Source organism: Notechis scutatus, chromosome 1 (genome assembly GCF_049901735.1).
Source record: "Notechis scutatus isolate UNSWTSFEM ecotype Mainland chromosome 1, rNotScu1.2, whole genome shotgun sequence".
In the NCBI taxonomy this organism is placed as follows: Eukaryota; Metazoa; Chordata; class Lepidosauria; order Squamata; family Elapidae; genus Notechis; species Notechis scutatus.
The window spans coordinates 161,795,553-161,816,355 of record NC_142009.1 but is presented as its reverse complement, the minus strand read 5'-3'; the positions used below and the strand labels follow the sequence as shown (position 1 = coordinate 161,816,355).

Genomic DNA, 20,803 nt, shown 5'->3' with positions numbered 1-20,803 from the left:
AAATGAATGATGATTGTCTTGTCATTTGGTTTAAATTAACACTAAATATTAATGTAGCTATTTCACTTTTCAGGGTCCTAAAGGACAGATTGGACCACCCGGAATAACTGGAAACCCTGGCGTGATGGGTGATAGAGTGAGTGATACAATACCTGGGAATGCTAAATTTTAATTTGGCTGGTGCTCCAATTGTGTTTATTTCCAGGGAAGACCGTCCTGGCCATAATCATACATGGTTGAGCTTCATGAAAACTGGAGGTCAAAGGGATCATTTAACTCTCAAGCCTTTGAATCTCATAGGATTGTAGCTCTACCTTCTCCTCATTATCATAGGATTCTAGAAGGGAAAGAGGGCACTGAGGCCGGCAATTCCAACCCCCTGCTTAGTGCACAAATGCAAGTTAAAGCATCGTGACAGATGATTGCCCAGTGCTCTGGAATGAAAGAAATAAGTAATGATCTTCCATCTAACATTGTTCAGTATCCTTGAAGAACTGCGTTGTTTCCCCACCCACCACTCACCCAGTCTTTGCAAAGCTAACATTTCTTTAGTTCTTTAATTCTCTATTCAGAGGGCTTAGTTTTAAGCATCTGATTATTTTTCTACAACTTATTCCTGTTTGTCTAACTCAAGTCTTAAAATGCACTGCCTAGACACTAGATACAATGTTTAAAACAGGGAATGGCCAATGCAGAGTAAAGAGTAATTCATCCATCCATGTGGATTGGAAACTATACTCCTCTTGATAAGCATAAAACCATGCTTTAAAAGAAATATTACATTACTAATTGATACCCAACTGCAATCAACTATTATTCCAATATTTTTCATGAGCACAGTTAAGGACCAAGTCAAGAATCATCCTGTATCTTGTGTATTTTTTTACGGATGATTTTCAAGTGAGCTAAGCATACTAAAGATCTAAAACAATCCAAATTCCTATTCCCTGTTCTGATCAATCTTAAACTTCAATCATAACTTCCCCTTCTATTCTTCACAACTGTTTAGTAGATCACATACCATACAATTGTGACAAAAGAAGAATGCAGTTTCTGTCTTTCTTTTTGTTGTCAGAGGCATCTTGCAGCTGGTATATTAATTATTTTCTCTTTTATTTTGAACGTAACTAAATAAGGTTGATTTATTGTCCTCAGATTCTACAATACTCTGTAATTTTCAGATCTTAACTAAGCTTTTGGGGCTTCCATTTTTGCTCTTGAACATTTTGGCTCATGTCTTCTCTTTTGGAATAGTTATTAAACTACGGTTATTAAAGTCCTCAATCATTCCTCCTTCAAACTTCTTTGAAAGAACAATGGTTTGTTGTTGGGAAATACTGTACCTGCATTTTCCCCTAGGCTGGTTGGATAGTAGTAGACACCAATAACCAATATTTGTTCCTGTATTTATTTTAAGCCAGAAATTCTTTATGTAATCAATTTCTGAGCAGGGATCAATAACTCCTAACAAACAATAGCGCAATCCCTCTTTTTTTCCCTATTGAACAAATATAACTTAGCTGTAATCATGGGAATCATTCTACCAGCTCTCCATTCCATTTATTCAATTATATTGTTTCTTATACTTCAAGTGCCTTTGAGTCAATTGCCATAATCTAAGCATTAGTTTATAGACAACCAATGTCTTAACTCGATGAACCAATGTGTTTGGTGGTAGAGGTGGGGTGTTGTTGTTTTTTTGTACTGAATGGAATTTAATGGATACCATTAAAGAAAAACACTTCTTCTCTTTCTACACTGCAGAAACATTCATTAAAAATGGTTTTACCAAGGAGATTGTTTCCAATATCCTCAAGATTCAGTTTCAAGCCACTTTTGCCCTGTGCAAAAATCACATTTTTACCAGCCCTTCTAAGGTGCAAGCTATATTATGCCAGCAGATCTTCAATCCCAGTAACCTGAACCCGATGTCCTACATTTCATTTGTCCAGCCAATCATTCATTTGTAGCTTTCTTTTCCCCCCATTTTTGTCCTTCTCAATGGACTGGAAAGAATGAATAAGACTACTTGAGCCTCCAGATTCCTAACTCTTGAGTTTCAAATCACATATTGGTCAAGACGTCAGTTCAGCTTGCTCTTTTTTTTCATTGTGTTCAAAGATTTTATATTTTATCCACTGTTATCCATTTGTTACCCATTTTTTGCTTTTTTTGGTCAATGTGGATTATAATAACTAATTGCCAATAGGTTCAAACGCTAAACTTCTATTAATCTCCCAATTTCCTCTTAGGGAGATGATGGCCCACCCGGAAATGGGACCATTGGCTATCCTGGTGCTCCAGTAAGTTTCATTTCATACTGCAAAAGTTTAAACAGAATTTGTTCTCTTTATGCTGTTTCAATTTTACTTTCCAATCTTCCTTTACTTTTCCAGGGAGATCCCGGAATCAGAGGTGACCGTGGAATTAATGTAAGCATCTCTTTCTTTCTTCCTTATCTTACTGAACAGGTGAAATGAAGAACCCCTTGTTTCTTTCCTGACAAACTGGTGTTTGTTTTGTAAAGAAGCAAGAAAAAGTCATCCTCCTCTTCATTCCTGCAGCATTTGGATTTCTCAATTGTATCTATTTATAAGATAGAAAAGAAGCCTCACTTAAGCTGTTAGTTTCCTGTAATAATTTTGCCTCATGACATAATATTGTAAGGAGGTGCCTCAAGATGGGAAGCTGAAAGTACTCAGAAGCAGGATTTTTCTCAAAAATGAATTTTTGGCCATGTTTGGGAACAAAGAATTACAAAACTGTATATAGCAGGAGCCTCAGCATACCTCAAGGATGTGTCTCTCTGGCACCTTTTCATAAATACTGATATACAGGGCAAGTGGATTTGAGATCAGATCTATTCTCTGTCCTCGTTATTCCCATCCCACCAGCCTTCTGTCCTTCCTAGCAGACATCAGGATTACCCTGACCACTATTGGATGTGTGCTTCCCCTGTCCAGTGATGCACACCACAAGTTGTAGAGGAAGGCATCTGGGGGGGCAGGGAACAGCCACTGAAGGGAAGTCTTACAGGTCCAAAAGAGCCTTCTTCTATAGATAGATTATTAGGGTTCTCACAAAATATTATAAAATTGTATTCCTGCCGAGTATATTTGAGATGAGTTGGGCAGACTTTGTCATTTATTCTGAAAAACTTTCCTTTGCCTTCAGTCCTATTTGATACAATAAATAGTTCACTGAATAGAAACCAAAATCTTACTGGTATTGCAATTGAATATTCTGATAAATAAAATAAAATAACATAAAATAAAATAAAATAACGAGTGCCACTTTTCTGAAGGAGGCTTAGGAGAATGGAGTTATCTACTGTCAGTTGCAGGAGTCAGTTCCACATACTTTACATGCTTTTCCTAAATGTTGCCTTGTCTTCTTTAGGGCACCAAAGGATACCCTGGGCCCAAAGGTGATGATGGTGAAATTGGAGAGCCTGGTAAACAAGTAGGTAAAAAATGGGATATAGCATATTTGTCAAGAATCAACTCCTTTAGATAATAATGTAATCCATGTTTTTCATCCCATTCTACCTATTTATTTGAAATAAGAATTACCGTTGTATGTAGTAACATAGGGGCAAATAGATGGATGGTATTAAGCCAGCGGAGGCCGGGCGGTGCGAGCAGAGGGAGCGGAGGCCGGGCGGTGTGGCATGCATTAGAGGCGGGCGGTGCGGCGGAGGCCAACCTTGCACCGGAGGCAAGCGGGACCCACGGCGGAGGCGCGGAGGCCGGGCGGTCGGAGGGCAAGCGGAGATCCGGCGGTGCGCGGAAGCAGGCGGCCCTGGGGGCACGGAGGCCAATTTGCGGCGGAGGCCGGGCGGTGCAAGCGGAGATGGTCATGTGACTGGCTGGGCCGGGCTTGTATGTAAATAGGCCGGGCGGTAGTGGAAATATTTATATGCGGATTGCGGTTTTTATTAAAAAGGCCGGGCAACTTTTACGGCCAAAATGCAGGCAAAGCGGAGGCGGGCGGTGCTTCAAAGTTTTATTTGAAATTTAATTTTTTTCCTGAAATTTCCCTCAAAATGAAGATGCGTGTTATACGCCTATGCTGTTATACGGATAGCTCAGTGTAGTAACATTAGATGGATGGTATTATTCTGCAGCATTAGAGCAAGTCAACCTTTTGCATCTCAGGGACCACCAAACTCATAATTTTAGATCCCAGAGACCACTAACGGTTCTGGGGCACGCCTAATTTGTGGGTGTGGCTGATGGTCATGTGACTGGCTGGGCATGGCTTGTATGTAAATATTATAAATATATAAATATTGAATTTTTATAAAAAAAATAGCAACTTTTACCCAAAATCAGGCAAAGCAGGCAGATTGAGTTGCTCACAGAATCATTCAGTGATCGATCTATCTGCCATCAGCTAGCTTAGTCTCTCAAATTTGCTTGGCATGAGTCTGCACTGAATTTGCTTGCAAGCAAACCTTCAGTCCTAAGGGAGGTTTGGCTGTGCTTAAGAGCAGAGCCGAAGATCTAAAGACTAGCTAGAAAGCAAGAAATCCAACCATTTCCTGCTTCCTAGCTAATCTAAATCTCCCGGCACAGCAGAACAGATGATGGTCGGAAAAAGGAAAAATAGAAATTTAGCAGGCAAGTTTGCCAGGTAAGGAGTGAGTGGGCGGGGAGGGTTGCCGAGGGCCATGTGGGCGGCGCAGCCTTGTGTTTCTGCACAGCCTGGATTAATTGCTTTGGAGGGGTGCTCTGGGGGTGAGATCTCTCTGCGGCCCACCAAAATTTTCTCGCGGCCCACCAGTTGGCGACCACTGCATTAAAGTTTAGAAACAACTGGAATGGATGGGGGAATTGCTCAACCGCAGCAAATTTAGAAGATGAAAGAGGGAACTCAATTGTGATTCAGCCTAAAACCCTATGGGAGTAAACATAGAGGTCCACATACATCTTCAAATTGCGGAGGTTGTGAAATACTCATCTGTATAGTCTTTGGGATCATCAGCCAACAAAAGATGCAAGTCTTTGGTCACCAAGTTATGAAAGCTGTGAATAAGGCTGGATACAGGATGATGATCACAGCTGATACTGACTGAATATCAAATGTGATATTTTAGTTTTTCAAAAAATTGATGAGCACTTCTCTAGAGGTGAATCTCCCTACAGCACCTCTGTAGTTTGAAGCTGTGAAGTAATTACTTAGAGGCTCAGCATAACTGTTTCAAGACCTTCCCAAGCTCTAACACCAACTAACACCAAATTATCTATTAAGTCCTTTTTATAATTTTCAATTCTATTGTTGTAATTAGAAATTTGAACAAAAGGAAGCAAAGGAGCCTTTCTCTTGTTTTCTAATAGAAAAGAGCTGGTAGCACCACCATCCGCTTAGAAAATCTGCCTTGTTTTTCTTTTCTTTTTCCCCTTCCAGATAACTGAACCTGGGATGAAAGGCAAGAAAGGTGCTAAAGGTTACAGGGGATCAGAAGGGGACCCAGTAAGTAGCAAAATAAGCTTCTTATTAACTCTGATATCACAAAGAATAGAACATCTCACCCCTCCTTCCATTTTAGATCTTAAGGAAAGTAACAGGCTATGCTACCACGATACTATCAGGAAGGATAGGGTTTCCCAAACTTAGCCTCTGACTGGTACAAATGACCGGTACTTTTTAAGTCTTCTATAAGAAAAGGAGTTTTTCTGGAAAGACCTCACCTTCAGGAAAAATTACCTTCAGTTCACTAGAACATTCAGTTTTAGTATCATTAGAATCATTGAAGACTGCAGTCCTTCCAGCTGGTCAAATAGGATGACTTCAGCATTAGAGAGAAAGGATTGCTTTTGTTCACGATGAAAAATAAAAGTTTGCTTTGTCATTTTATCTCATGTATTTTAGAGAACAACTATATTTTATATAATGTGCTAGCAGTCAGATAGTCCAGGGCAATGGGGAAGATAGCAACCTGGGATCTTCAATAGCTGGCAACCATAATTCTTTAGCATATTTCATTTCTTCTTCAGTCTAGTTTGGGAATTGAGCTTCACCAAAAGCAACCATAGGTCACAGACACCTTTCTATTCCTTTGGAATTTCTGTATGTAACTGAGAATTTTTCGCATCGCCTTTACCATGGTTTTATCTCCTAGGGACCTCCAGGACCTCCAGGACCCCCTGGGCCAGATGTGAGTAGGACTGAAATTATGTGGTATATCTTCTTCTCTACACAATAAAGCACTATTCAGGTGTTTTCATGGAAAGTTGAGTAAACTGCTTAGCACAGCAAAACACTGCAGATATGAGAGGATTTAGGACAATTTTATATAACATTCAGCTGCTTGGAGGAAGGTTAGTTCCATAGTCAGTGGCTTCTCTCTTTTAAGTCCAGAAAATAATATTCTCAATATTATTTAGAGAAACCTTTTCTTTTAGTAGGCCTTCTTAGATTCATTTGTTAATTTTTTTTTCATTCGTGGATACCCAAGCTTTACTCATTTCTTGGTCTTAATTCCAATTTGTGAAATATACCAACAAGTAGCTTAAAAAACACCGGCAAAGATTTCCTATGACTTGCCTCAGGTCCTGCCAATCTAGCAGTTTGAAAGCTTGTAAATGCAGGTAGATAAATAGGTACCACTTTGGTGGGAAGTAAAGTGTTGTGCGTTTCACTGTACTCCGTAGCATGATGTCATGCTGACCACATGACTGCGGAAATATCTTCAAACAAGCTGGCTCAATGGCTTAAAGAAACAGATGAGCGCCCCTTCTTAAAGGATTACTGGATTAAAATCTGCTGAGACTCCTATTTTTCCTTTACCAACAAATGAGAGAGCCGGTTTGTTCTAGTGGTCAGGGCTCCAGGCTAGAAACCAGGAAATTTGAGTTCTAGCGCTGCCTAAGGCAAGAAACCTGGCTGGGTGACTTTGGACCAATCACTTTCTCTCAGCCCAACCCACTTCAGGGTTGCTGTTGAAGAGAAAAATAGGAGGAGGAAGCAGGATTGGTTTGTTCACAACCTTGAATTATTTATAAAAACAATAAAGGTAATATTAAAACATGGAAATAGTTTTCAATACTATACTATATTGATCTGCTTTGCTTTTGATATTATTTCAGTACGGACGCACTTTCAGATGTGTAGATCCAGTTTTCACAGAAATCAAGATTTAGCTTCAATTACAGATTAAAATGTCAGAAATCTTTTCATTATTTCCTGCATACCAAATCATTCCCTATAAATGCTACATTCTCTCTAATGAAGCTTATGTAAACATATCATGAGGCTCTCTGAGTGGGTTGTTTTCTTGCAGATGTTTCATTACCCAAACTAGGCAATATCAAAAGTGCTGATTATCATTTTACCTAATTTGTATGGTGAAAAATCTACAAGAAAACAACCCACTCAGAGTGCACAAAGGACCCCTCATAATACACTTATATTTTAACCCTGAGCTACAAATATTCTCCTTTACCGGTAAATGTATTAAGTTTGATGTCATGAATAGATCATGCTTTCTGGTTCCCCTTTCATAAGCTCCAAAGACTCATTTGATAATGGCAGCAAATTTTGGCAATTCAGTTGCCAAAAATTGACATTGCAACTTCCTGCAGTCTTTAAACAATAAAAAGGCAATCTTAAAAGTCTGTATGTATGTTTGTGTGTGTGCCTGTGTGTAAATAGATACAGATGGCAGTCACTCTTTCTCAGCCCTAAACTAGGATGTTGAAAGAAAGAATCTGAAGTTCAACTGTAAATTTCCTGAACTGTTTGCTAATTGAACTGTAAAGATATCAAAGGTAATTTTCTGCGAGATTGCAGGAAAGGACCCAGTTCATTCTACATTTCCAAAGTCTCAATGAGACCAACTTTTCTTTTGTTTTTAGGAATGTGAAATTTTGGATATCATCATGAAAATGTGTTGTGAGTATTTGATTTCAGCTCTTGCACAGTTAATAGGAGTATCATTTATTAACAAGTGGTATAATGAGAATTGGCAGCTTATAAGTTTTACCAAATCACCATCACAAACTATACAATAAGTATCCAGGTTTTCAACTGCTGCATTCCCAGCAGTGAAAATGAAGTTTTGTGTGCATATTGGAAATTAAATAGAAATTAACTTAATTTTTTTTTTTTTGGTGGGGGGGGGGGGAATGCAGTAATAAATACCATGCAGGTAAAATACAGGTATACACATTGAAAAAGGTATTCAGCATTTTTATTATATTTCCCCGTATTTTCATTTGTTTAATGTAGCAGTATGTTAAACAACTGGAATGTGGGAAACATTATAATATATAGCCAATATGAAGGGAAACATTTCCAATCTGTTTAAATGGTGTCCCTAGCTAAATAGCAGAAGTATGGATGTATTTCAGCACTCTTTGTATTTACCAAGTTTGTTTCTCAATACATTTTATTCCCCCCACCCCTTCTCTTTCTCTTCCCCTCCACCACCACCTCAGCTTGCTGTGGTAAGTTTCCTATTTGCAATTTCTTTATCATTCTTCCATCACATGTATAAACAATTAGATTGAAATTCACTCTTTAACCCACTCTTCAGTAGTGGGCAGTCCTAGAATTAATTTCTGTAAGACTGCCTGCTGGCATCATCATTTTTTCAATCTATTGTTATAGTTACCTGCTGCAAGAATTTTAAATTAATCACCAGATCTGTTTGGCTATTGTGTCCCAGGGATTCATTAGGTTTATTATCTAGTTTTAAAAATAGATTAAAAGAGAACCAGATGAGACATGTTCTTTCTCAGTATTTGTCATGAGAAGGATATTTTGATGATACATTTATTGAAATACATATTCAGAAATCCCCAATTGACCAACTGAATCAAAATATTGGTCTAAATATTGCACTACTTACTCAGCCTTGCTTATCCATTATTGTCACTTATTCTGAGATTTGTATGCATATTATACAGGTGAAACTCAAAAAATTAGAATATCGTGCAAAAGTTCATTTATTTCAGTAATGCAACTTAAAAGTTGTAACTACATGCAAACCAAGATAGTTCAAACCATGATGTGTCATAATTGAGATGATTATGGCTTACAGCTCATGAAAACTCCAAATCTATAATCTCAGAAAATTAGAATATTGTGAAAAGGTTCAATATTCTAGGCTCAAAGTGTCCCACTCTAATCAGCTAATTAAGCCATGACACCTGCAAAGGGTTCCTGAGCCTGTAAATGGTCTCTCAGTCTGGTTCAGTAGGAATCACAATCATGGGAAAGACTGCTGACCTGACAGTTGTGCAGAAAACCATCATTGACACCCTCCATAAGGAAGGAAAGCCTCAAAAGGTAATTGCAAAAGAAGTTGGATGTTCCCAAGTGCTGTATCAAAGCACATTATGTGGAAGAAAGTTAGTGTGGAAGAAAAGTGTGCACAAGCAGCAGGGATGACTGCAGCCTGGAGAGGATTGTCAGGAAAAGTCCATTCAAAAGTGTTGGGGACTTTCACAAGGAATGGACTGAGGCTGGAGTCAGTGCATCAAGAGCCACCACACACAGACGGATCCTGGACATGGGCTTCAAATGTCGTATTCCTCTGGCTAAGCCGCTCCTGAACAACAAACAACATCAGAAGCGTCTTACCTGGGCTAAAGAAAAACAGAACTGGTTTGTTGCTCAGTGGTCCAAAGTCCTCTTTTCTGATGAGAGCAACTTTTGCATCTCATTTGGAAACCAAGGACCCAGAGTCTGGAGGAAGAATGGAGAGGCACACACTGCAAGATGCTTGAAGTCCAGTGTGAAGTTTCCACAGTCTGTGTTGATTTGGGGAGCCATGTCATCTGCTGGTGTTGGTCCACTGTGCTTCATTAAGTCCAGGGTCAACACAGCCATCTACCAGGAGATTTTGGAGCACTTCATGCTTCCTTCTGCAGACGAGCTTTATGGGGATGCTGACTTCATTTTCCAGCAGGACTTGGCACCTGCCTACACTGCTAAAAGCGCCAAAACTTGGTTCAATGACCATGGGATTACTGTGCTTGATTGGCCAGCAAACTCGCCTGACCTGAACCCCATAGAGAATCTATGGGGCATTGCCAAGAGAAAGATGAGAGACATGAGACTGAACAATGCAGAAGAGCTGAAGGCCGCTATTGAAGCATCCTGGTCTTCCATAACACCTCAGCAGTGCCACAGGCTGATAGCTTCCATGCCACGCCACATTGAGGCAGTAATTGCTGCAAAAGGGGCCCAAACCAAGTACTGAGTACATATGCATGCTTATACTTTTCAGAGGTCCGATATTGTTCTATGTATAATCCTTGTTTTATTGATTGCATGTAATACTCTAATTTTCTGAGATTGTGGATTTGGGGTTTTCATGAGCTGTAAGCCATAATCATCACAATTATGCCAAATCACGGCTTGAATTATCTTGTTTTGCATGTAATGAGTCTATCTCATATATTAGTTTCACCTTTTAAGTTGCATTACTGAAATAAATGAACTTTTGCACAATATTCTAATTTTTTGAGTTTCACCTATAAGCAAACATCCCCTTGTGTGTGATAATTGAGATTTGACAAATATTGGGAGGCAATTATATATTATTTTAAATGCTTTTTATTAGACTTTATTTAGTTCTTTGCAAGTTTATATAGAAATATTTGTTAATTTTTATATAATTAAAGTATGAGTGTTATGAGTCCTGATTTAGAATTAGTTTACCTGCTCCCAACTCTTGAATGGGTCCATTCTAAATAGTTTGTAATCTTTTTCTGAATCGCCCCTTAAATATAGACAAGAAGTCTTAATTAGCTTAGTTGCTTGCAATTGATTGGCAAAAACCTCCAGAAGAAAACAGAAGCAAAAAAAATCCCAAATACAACACCAACTCGGATTTTATGTACATATATACGCACAAGAATACACACACAAACATATACATTTATTTTTGTACATACTTGATCCTAAAAACCATAAAATACAAACTGGATTGTCCATTGGGTTCAGACATAAGCTAGAGCACATTCAGTCATAAGCTAGAGCACATAAGCGGTGCCTTATCTTTTGTTATGCAAAATTTAGAGATAATTGACAGACATTCCCGTGCTAAACTATTCTCTCTCACTAATTTAGTAATAATTTGTTTCAAAGTGCTTTCATCAAAAGTAAAAATAGTACAGATAGTCCTTGACTTACAAGTTTGTTTAGTGACCATTCAAAATGATGATAGCACTGAAAAATATGACTTAGCACTTTCACACTTTCACACTTACAACTTTTGCAGCATCCCCATGATCATGTGATCAAAATTCAGATTTTTGGCAACTGGTTCATATTTATGACTGTTGCTGTGTCTGTTGCAAGGTCATGTGATCAACTTTTGCGACTTTCTGACAAGCAAAATCAATGGGAAAACCAGATTCACTTAACAACCGGATTATTAACTACAGTGATCCACTTAACAAGTGTAGCAAGAAAGGTCATGAAATGGGGCAAAATTAAGTTAACAAATGTCTCACATAACAACAGAAATGCTGGCTCAATTTTGGTTGTAAGCTGAGGACTACCTGTAAAAATAAAAAATAGCAGATTAAAACATAAACATTGTTGCTGAACACTTTCAGAGGTCTTCTCTTAATTGAGCTACTTGCCAATACATTTTAAATCTTTAAACCAAAGTTTCTCTTGTATTTAACTCACAGTAAGGACTCTTTGCCCCAAAAGAAATCTGCAACTGTAATTGATTACTTCTTAAATTGATTAAGAGAGGGTGAAAACACATCTGTATAGGACCCTGGGACTCTGTATAGGACATAAGGACTCTGCTGCAGTTTGGAGCAGAAATCCAGTGTCCCAGTAACATAATTCCTTATCTGGCTACAGAAACTTCTCTGCAGGTTAATCAAAAGGGGCTACTGTTCAAATCTGATGTGGTTAATTTCTTGATCTCCTTTTGACCTAAGGAAATAAACGCTGACCAGAAATCCCCTCTTTGGTGGCTTTCAAAGCTGCAGTGGCTCTTCTCACTATGGAGAGCTCTGGACATTGTCAGGCTGCCATTTCCTTCCAGAAGCTATTTGACATACGTGAATTTAACCTTAAATCATCAAGGAGACCTTTTATTGACTCTCGATGCTATAAATGCTATTGGTGAATAAGCTTCTGAAAATACAATTTTCACACTTCTGTGTGTGCTTCTACAATAACCTGTGTTTTGTTACAGAATGTAAGTGTGGTCCCATTGATATTATATTCGTACTAGACAGTTCTGAGAGTATTGGAGAAACGAATTTTGGTATTGCAAAGGATTTTATAATTAAAGTTATTGACAGGCTGCGCACAGAAGAACATGTAACGGTAAGTCTTGGTACAATTATTCCTTGATTTACAACCAGTTGTTTAACAGCTGGTCAAAGTTACAACAGATCTCCCCAGAACTACATACAAGCTGTGTTTGAAGTTGTGATGGCTACACATGGCCCTGCAGTCACATGATTGTATTTTGGGTACTTGGTAACTAGGTCACCTTTTATAGCTGATTGTAGTCTCCCATAGTCATGTGACCCTAATTTACGACTTTTTTTGAGAACCCAAATTGTTGGGGGTAATATGTTGACTCTGTAAACTGCTTAGAGAGGGCTGTAAAGCACTATAAAGCGGTATATAAGTCTAAGTGATATTGCTATTTTTTGCTACTTTCCAACGTTTACTTCTGGTTTCTGGCAAAAACGTCCATGGGGAAATAGTTCACTTAATGACCATAGCATTTGCTTAATGACTATCGTAAAATATGGTTGCAACTTTGAATTCAGTCTTGTGATTCTGGCCTCAGTGTTATCAACTGGGTCCTCCTGCCCATTCTGCTGAGCAGTACCCTGGTTTCTATCTGCAAGTTTTTGCCTAATGGAATCTGTATGAATAAGGCTAATAATTAGTAACTGTTGAATAGCATGCAGTAATGCATTGTTAATGCATGAAACTTCTTAGCCAGGTTTCTCTGAAGCTACCATAGTCCAGATAGTGTAATCTCTGATTTTTGGCTTTCGTTACAACTATTTCTTGGATACTATTTTTTTGACAGTTTTCCAGAGAAGACTCCAATCTTGCTATTGTGCAGTATAGTCATGGTGGAACTGAAGAATTGGTGCTCATGAAAGATGGAGACGTTCAAGGTTTCAAGGAGTGAGTTCATAACAGATGAAAGAATTATTGGGGGGTGAGGGGTTGCCTTCTATGTGGCATATTAACTTTCTAAAAAATATTTTCAAATATTAATAGCCACTACTTGCAAAAAGCTGCTTGCTAGGATTCCATCACATGCTTCCGTGGATGAGAAACAATTATAGCCTTCTTTTGGTGGGATTGTCAAATGATATGCCAGGATTAGTAGCCAATCTAAAAGCATTTTTAAGTTGCACTTGGACACTTTGTGGGTTGCCTTGCTCTTTAGAGGGAACAGAAGAAAAGAACTGGATTTGGCGGAAGCGTACAGTATATTGGAGACAACATTTCAATGTCTTAAAGCTATGAAAAGATCCAGCTAGTGGGTCACAATTGATTGTCAATTGATCAATCAGTTGGATTGATTACATTAGTAAAGAGCTGATAGGGATGCAAAAGAAAGTTTATATGTATTTCTATGAGTCTGAAAAGCCATCAGCCAACAAGATGGAACTAATATAAAATAAACAATCAGCTCTGCATGGATTCCACCAGAACTCCATTCAAAGGTCTGAGGAGGTTGAATGTCTTTGCATGCATGTGTTGCAGCATGATAGAAATGCATTCTTAAGAAGATTAGAAGATGGACAGTTTTTAAAAATATAAGTGTTAGGAGTATTGTATACAGGTAAGTTATATACAAAATCCATAGTTTTAAAGAAAAAAAACCTAGCTTCTCCAGTTGATGTTATGCAAAATAATTGAGAGAATAGATAATGTATTGTGCCCGTAACACCTGACATAGATAGCCATGTCATCTGCAAAAGATGAATAACGTAAATAATGTTAAATATGACATTTGAGTATATATTAACAAAATGATGAATAAGAAGAACGAGCTGGTTAATGTTATTTGGCTCACATAGATAAAGATGCATCCTTTGGGTTCTCTCGTTATATGCATCTGCTGTTCATGTAAATATTTACTTTTTTTTCTTTCCTAATTCCATACTATTACCACCCACCGAAAAATATTCTGCTCAAATGTTCTCTGCTTTAAATAGAAATAGCCAATGAAATATTTTATTTGTGGTTGCGTCTTGGCAAGTTAGGAACATTGCTTTGTATGATGAAGTAACTAAGATGTAAGATGTAAGATGAAGTAACTATCACAAGGATTTTGAGCTTCATATAATAGATTAGACTAATTTATTGCTATTATTGGATTAGTTTCAAATTTCTGGAATGAAAACAAACTACTTTCTGAAAGAAAGAATGCAAAAATCTTCCTATAAAGTATAAGGCTTTATTGGATGAAGTACAATTTGCTGACTCTGATTCCTTTGATGTTTTATTACAAGGGCTGTGAAGAATCTTCACTGGATTGCTGGTGGCACCTTTACTGGAGAGGCTCTTGACTACACCAAAAAACGTCTTCCCCCGTTTTTCACTCACAAAAGAGTTATCATTGTCATCACAGATGGACGGACTGACGTAATACACGATCGAACACCCATCAATGTTCTTTGTGAAAGAGATAATCAGGTGAAATCAATATAAGTTTGAGGAAGTGGTGGGTGTGCTAACCCAGTGATCCCCAACCTTTTTGACGCCGCGGCCCGGTACCAGCATCAGCTGGGCGCCGCGGCCCGTCCGGCATCAGCTGGGCGCCGCCATCTTTTTGACGAAAAAGTGCTTCCGGTGACCTCACGGAAGCGCGTTTTCATCAAAAAGATGGCGGCGCTCAGCCTCGATGAGCTTTTCTGGGTAGAAATGGCTTTCTACCGGAAAAGCTCACCGAGCGCTAGCGCCGCCATCTTTTTGATGAAAGCGTGCTTCGGTGAGCTTTCTACCGGAAAAGCTCACCGGAAGCACTTTTTCATGAAAAAAAGATGGCGGCGCCCAGCAAGCCAGCGGCCCGGTAGGAGTTGTTCCGCGGCCCGGTACCGGTCCACGGACCGGTGGTTGGGGACCCCTGTGCTAACCTAGAAACCAGGAAACTGTGAGTTCTAGTCCAGCCTTAGGCACGAAAGCTGGCTGAGTGACTTTGGGCTGGTTGCTCTGTCTTAGTGCAACCCATCTGACAGGGTTGATGTGGGAGGAGAAAAGAGTATTATATGCTATATGTTCTCCAACTTGAATTATTTATTTAAAAAAGGAATAAAAGCGAGATGGATGATGATAGGTAGGTAAGTAGGTGATGATAGATAGATAGATAAATAGATAGATAGATAGATAGATAGATAGATAGATAGATAGATAGATAGATAGATAGATAGATAGATAGATAGATAGATAGATAATAAAAGCTAATGAGACCATATGTCTTTGTAATAAGAACAAAAGATGTAGACTGTATAAGAACAGCACTTCTGTAAGTAAATTACCAGAAACCATCAAGATGTGATAGGGTTTGATGAGAAGGTAATGTTGACCTTCCCTTTCATGTTCTTTGAAGAAACTCTATATATGCTTAGTGCCCTGGAATTTTGATAACACTTTATTGATGTTGGACTCTCTAAAAAGGGCTGCTTTCTTGGCTTTACAGACAGTGCCCAATATGGTGGTGTTTTTACCTAAAATTTACAAATATTTGTGCTGTAGTATTATTGTCTTAGGAATATTGCTGTATTCTTCCCACAAAGTTGAAGAGTAAGTTTCATTCATATTTTGGAGGTACCAGAGAACCTTTATAACACTCATTTATTTAAATGTAAACATTACGATACTTGTTATTATTTGCCTTCATTATAATATCTGTTATTCTTCAGGTTGTCCCTGTGGGTTCTAGTGATATTTTCCAAGATCCTCCAGATTCTGAAAAATTAAGTGAAATATCCTGTGGAGGCCTCACATTTACCCAACCAGAGTATATTGCCTTGCTGGATGACACCTTCATTCAGAATGTTACCTCTTATGTTTGTCGAGGTGAGTGAATAAATCAATTTACTGCTAATTTGATTTAGCTTAAACAGGAGTGAAATAGCACAGCCTTTCAAAAACTTTAACCTTAGACTGTCTACTATTGACCTCACCCCTTTCCTAAGAGGTCTGTGGGGCGTGCATAAGCGCACCAATTGTGCCTACCGTCCCTGTCCTATTGTTTCTCTTATTCTTCTTTTGTTTTCTTATATGTACCCATTTCATGTATTCACAACTATGTATACACTTATACTTATTATCTTGTAAACAATTGGCAAATCAAATAAATAAATAAATAAAAAATAAATGAAGCCTGCAATGTCCCTTCCCCTCCCCCACACCAACCTGTGCTTGTTCCACACCACTTCTCATTGCCTTCTACATCCCTCCATGCTCCCACAGTTCTCCCAGACCTCTGCCTTTGGCCTCTAATTCTCTCTGCTGCATACCATTAGATGGGTGCAAAAGGTTTGAGTCATTTGTTTTTGTTCTCTAATGATTGTCTGGAGTTTTGAAGCCCACCTGTGAATAGCCCCAAACTGGTTATCTTCTTGGTTCTACAACTCTTGTTAAAGGACTACTGACTACTTTAAAATAAGAAGATGACAATTGTGGGATACATAACCTTAGCACTATTTTAATACATTTATTATTATTTATTATTTATTTAGTACATGTTGATGCAGAAGAAACATCTTCTTGCATAGTTCGCTGGGTGCTAATGTCCACGAAATATTTTCAATTAATGAAATATTAACCAAATATTAATTGTGTTTGCATTTGTAATCAAAGATAGGATAGGAAACTATGTACTGTATTGATCTGTCTGTAGGAAAAGCCATTTATAAAATCAATAAAATGAAACAGCCAGAGCTAGTTGCCATTTAGTTACAGTGGCAATCTAAGCTGTACAATCCTAACTACAATGAAGAAGTTTAGACTGGTGAGGAATTACAAAGCATCGGTTTCCTTCTGTCGGTATTTAGGAGTGCTTTAATGGGATTTTTGTTTGGTTTTGTTTTATAGAAAAACAATGTCCCGACTATACCTGCCCAAGTGAGTATCCTATACTATTGTATGTACCTTATTTTGATTTCTCTGCTCCGTGCATAAATTTAATATTGCCTTATTTAATAAAACATTTTGCTGGGTTGCTTCATGGGGCCTGACTGGATCGTTTCTATCTGAGCATATCCAGCCATGATGGATAAGTTATTTCAGCCAGCTGCAGCAATACAATAAATTGTGGTCATCTGCAATTTGTTTATCAGCCATTTTGGGCAGTATTCCTGTCACCAGAGTGATGTCTGCCCAGCCAATACTTCCTGGCCTTTTTTTAAAAAAAGGTTTCTGTTAAAATTCTGGCCAAAACCATTGTGAGCAGGATTAGAGAAAGCTGAGTCTTAAGTGTCCCAATTTCACTTCCTGTACATGATAGAGAAGAAAATCACAAAAACACAAGACATGCTTTGCACAAGCTTCATTTGCAGTTGCTCCAGCCTCTCTAATAAGAATGTAAAAATGCTACTAAAGAAACATAATTTTAACTATATGAATCAAATGCTACAAACCTCCTGTCAGTATTTACCATATGCAACATCTATCAGTTAATTCCCAAAGAAATCGAATTTTAGAATATTAGATAGAGTCAATGTGCCTCTGTATTGTGTAACAACAGCAAAGTCCTTAATCCATGATGTTATTCTGATTATACAATCAGTTCCCAGGGGAAGGCAGCATTTCCCACCCCCCAAAACCTCTGGGATAGGTCTCAGAGAGCTGCGGGGAAGAGAAAATTGCTCCAGATCAGCAAGAAGGCTCTTGCTTCAATGAAAACGCTGCTTATTTACCTCAGGTGTTTTCACTCAGCGTTGGAAGAGAGCTCCTTCCCAATTCAGCAAAGTATGACTCAGTCTCCTGAGGAACTCTAGCTTAAGCTATATCTAGAAACTTTTCAGGGATATGCAAAGATGGGAAGGGAAAGTATGGATGGAAGCTGGTTTGCACTGGAGGCAACTCCTGAAAGCAAACTGTTGAAACATACGCAGCAGGGATATCCCAAAAATAACCTTCTCTCTTTTCAGTTACTTTTGGTAACTCAGCTGATATCACCCTTCTCGTGGATAGCTCTACCAGTGTTGGGGCCCATAACTTCAATATCACCAAGAAGTTTGTAAAACGCCTTGCAGAACGATTCATAACAGCTGATAAAAGTCCAGGGGCTTCTGTGCGCGTCACTGTTGTCCAGTACAGTGGCAACACACAGCAAAAACTGGAGGTGGACTTTCAACGGAACTACACAGTGATAGCTGATATAATTGATAAAATGGAATTTATAAACGATGGCACAGATGTTGTTGCAGCCTTGAACTATGTCACCAGCCTGTTTCGGAGGTCCTCTCGTCCTGCTAATAAGAAGAGGGTACTGATCTTCTCAGATGGCAATTCTCAAGGTATCACTCAAAATGACATCGAAAGAGCAGTCCAGAATGCTCAACAGGCAGACATTGAAATCTATGTACTTGCTGTTGGCACTCAAGCCAATGAGCCCAACCTACGTTTGCTTGTCTCCCAAAAAGCTCAGGATGATGTAGCCTTCAGAGAGCGCCACCTTTTCAGAGTACCCAATTATCAATCTTTGCTGAAAGGTGTATTCTATCAAACTGTCTCCAGAAAACTAGCTATAGCCTGAGGAGGTGATTCCTAGAGAAGCAAGTTAGTGCATATTCTATGATTTCAGGAATAAATTGTTAACCTCCCGTGGAACCAATTGTTTTTATACAGAGCCATAATCTTTTGTCCTTGCTTTCAGGCCGTGCTATGTTTACCCCTGTCCATTCCTCTTTTCTTTATTGTCCATGAATTCCTCCAGCCTACAGGAAGAAATGCAAATTGATTTGTTGTCGTTCTAGTTCATAACTGTAACCAGGAGAAGAATTCTGTTTCATATTTGACAAACGATAAACCAGGCTTACTGGGAATGTTAAATGCACTGTCTTTATCCCTAAGATCGATAGTACTCCTCACATGAATATAAAGATCTTATTTTCAGAATAAAACGCCACATGATTCATTGCCTTTTTTCAATTTTGTAACTAAAAGGATACAATATAATACAGTACAGTAAGCATTTCCTGAGCTTGGCAATTCCTGAAAAAATATTCTGCTCTTAGTAACAAGAGAAGTTCCAAAGAATATTTATTGCCTCCAATTGTCACTTGGCAATACATGAGGTGAATGATCTGTTTCAAAACGTGGTGGTGGTGGTGATAATTTGGCAATAATAAGCTCACAATATCTAGCCCAATCTAGAACTGGAGAAGAAGGTACAAGCCATTTAATCAACCATGATATTATTTAGATACAATGAACTCACAAATGTGATTGCAAGAGTTATTAACAAAAGTCAGAAGGGACCTTGGACCAAGGTATCACTCAAAATCCCTTGCAGTACTGCAAGTGACCCGATGTTATTTGAGACAAATGGCTGTCCAGTCTCTTCTTAAAAATCTCCAGCAATGGAGATTTTTAATCTAGCGAAGATAGTTTGGCATTATCTAAATTGTTTTTGAATAAAATTGTCTGGAAGCCAATACAGAACTCTTGTTGTCAGAGGATTTTTTTTTCCAATATGATATTATGATAAGGTGCTACACTCACTTCACAAATTGAGCTTTATATTATTGATATGTTTACATATTCAAACTTGGTTTGGACAGGTTTCATGTAGTATTTCCAATGGTGCTGTTGCTATGAATTCAGTATGGTTTTTAAAAAATGAAGCAATTGTTTTCAGGATTACAGCTTGTATGGTTTTGTAATCAATATTCATTTTACCACTTTGTTTTATTTTATTCCTTTGTTTTACTGACAAATGTTCACTTTTGAGATATTTTTTTTCAAATAAATTTTGTTCCATAGTTTCAGTGCCTTTTGTTGGTTGGAAAAGGGGGATTTTTTCCACCATTGACTAATACGACTCTCCTCCTGGATGGAAAGGAAAGTGATTCTACATCAGTCTTAAATTATAAAAGTGATGGTTACTAATGAGAGGTTTTGTTCATTTGACTTTTTATACATATATGACATTTAAAAAGCCTTAAATTCTTTATATATAAAAAAATTAGTAAAAGTTTTACAAAGAGTATAAAAAGTAACCACAATTAATACAGAGTAAAGAAAAAGATGAAGATGCAGAAAGATGAAGATAAAAGAAAATAGAAAATAGAAAGAAGCTTCTGACTTTGGAATTCTAATAGACAATCACCTGCCACATAAGACCCTGGATTTAACAAAGGTTGATAAGAACTTCTGGATAAAGGAGATGGCAGTACCTGGAGAAAGAAGGAAGAGGAGAGAAAGAACTGGAGAAAAATCACAAAATTCAAAGACCTACAAGTAGAAGTAATAAATAATTGTGGCAAAAGAAAGCAAAGTTATATCAATAGTAACAGGCACCATTCATGCAATCCTAAAACAACTGGAGTACCACTTGAACACTATCAGCATTGACAAAATGACCCCCAGTCAATTGCAAAAAGCAACTTTACTTAGAACAGCTTACATCCTGAGACGATACCTTTAACAGCATCAATTCAAAACACATTTGCTTCCCCCAGTTCTTGGGAAGGACTAGATAGGCAGATAAAAATGAAAATCCAGTATAAACGTCTGGCTGGCTGTAACAATCCCTAATAATAATTCATTAAAACACTATCAAAAATAGACTAAAATTACTATTTAAAAATACCAACTATTAATACCCTTTCCA

The 20,803-nt window shown here is 38.1% G+C and overlaps 1 protein-coding gene across 1 annotated transcript in view; it reads left to right on the top strand.

Annotated features, from left to right (window-relative positions):
- COL6A1 (collagen type VI alpha 1 chain) overlaps positions 1-19,107 on the top strand; it is a 53,659-nt gene extending 34,552 nt beyond the window's left edge. Inside the window, exons 22-35 of the mRNA XM_026679025.2 lie at positions 74-136; positions 2,253-2,303; positions 2,397-2,432; positions 3,400-3,462; positions 5,410-5,475; positions 6,125-6,160; positions 7,860-7,896; positions 8,442-8,450; positions 12,173-12,306; positions 13,031-13,131; positions 14,472-14,655; positions 15,882-16,038; positions 17,059-17,088; positions 18,117-19,107. Of these exons, the coding sequence (XP_026534810.2) occupies positions 74-136; positions 2,253-2,303; positions 2,397-2,432; positions 3,400-3,462; positions 5,410-5,475; positions 6,125-6,160; positions 7,860-7,896; positions 8,442-8,450; positions 12,173-12,306; positions 13,031-13,131; positions 14,472-14,655; positions 15,882-16,038; positions 17,059-17,088; positions 18,117-18,724 (1,575 nt within the window). The 3' untranslated portion in view covers positions 18,725-19,107. The remainder of the gene's footprint in view (positions 1-73; positions 137-2,252; positions 2,304-2,396; positions 2,433-3,399; positions 3,463-5,409; positions 5,476-6,124; positions 6,161-7,859; positions 7,897-8,441; positions 8,451-12,172; positions 12,307-13,030; positions 13,132-14,471; positions 14,656-15,881; positions 16,039-17,058; positions 17,089-18,116) is intronic.
- The last annotated feature ends 1,696 nt before the right edge of the window (positions 19,108-20,803 follow it).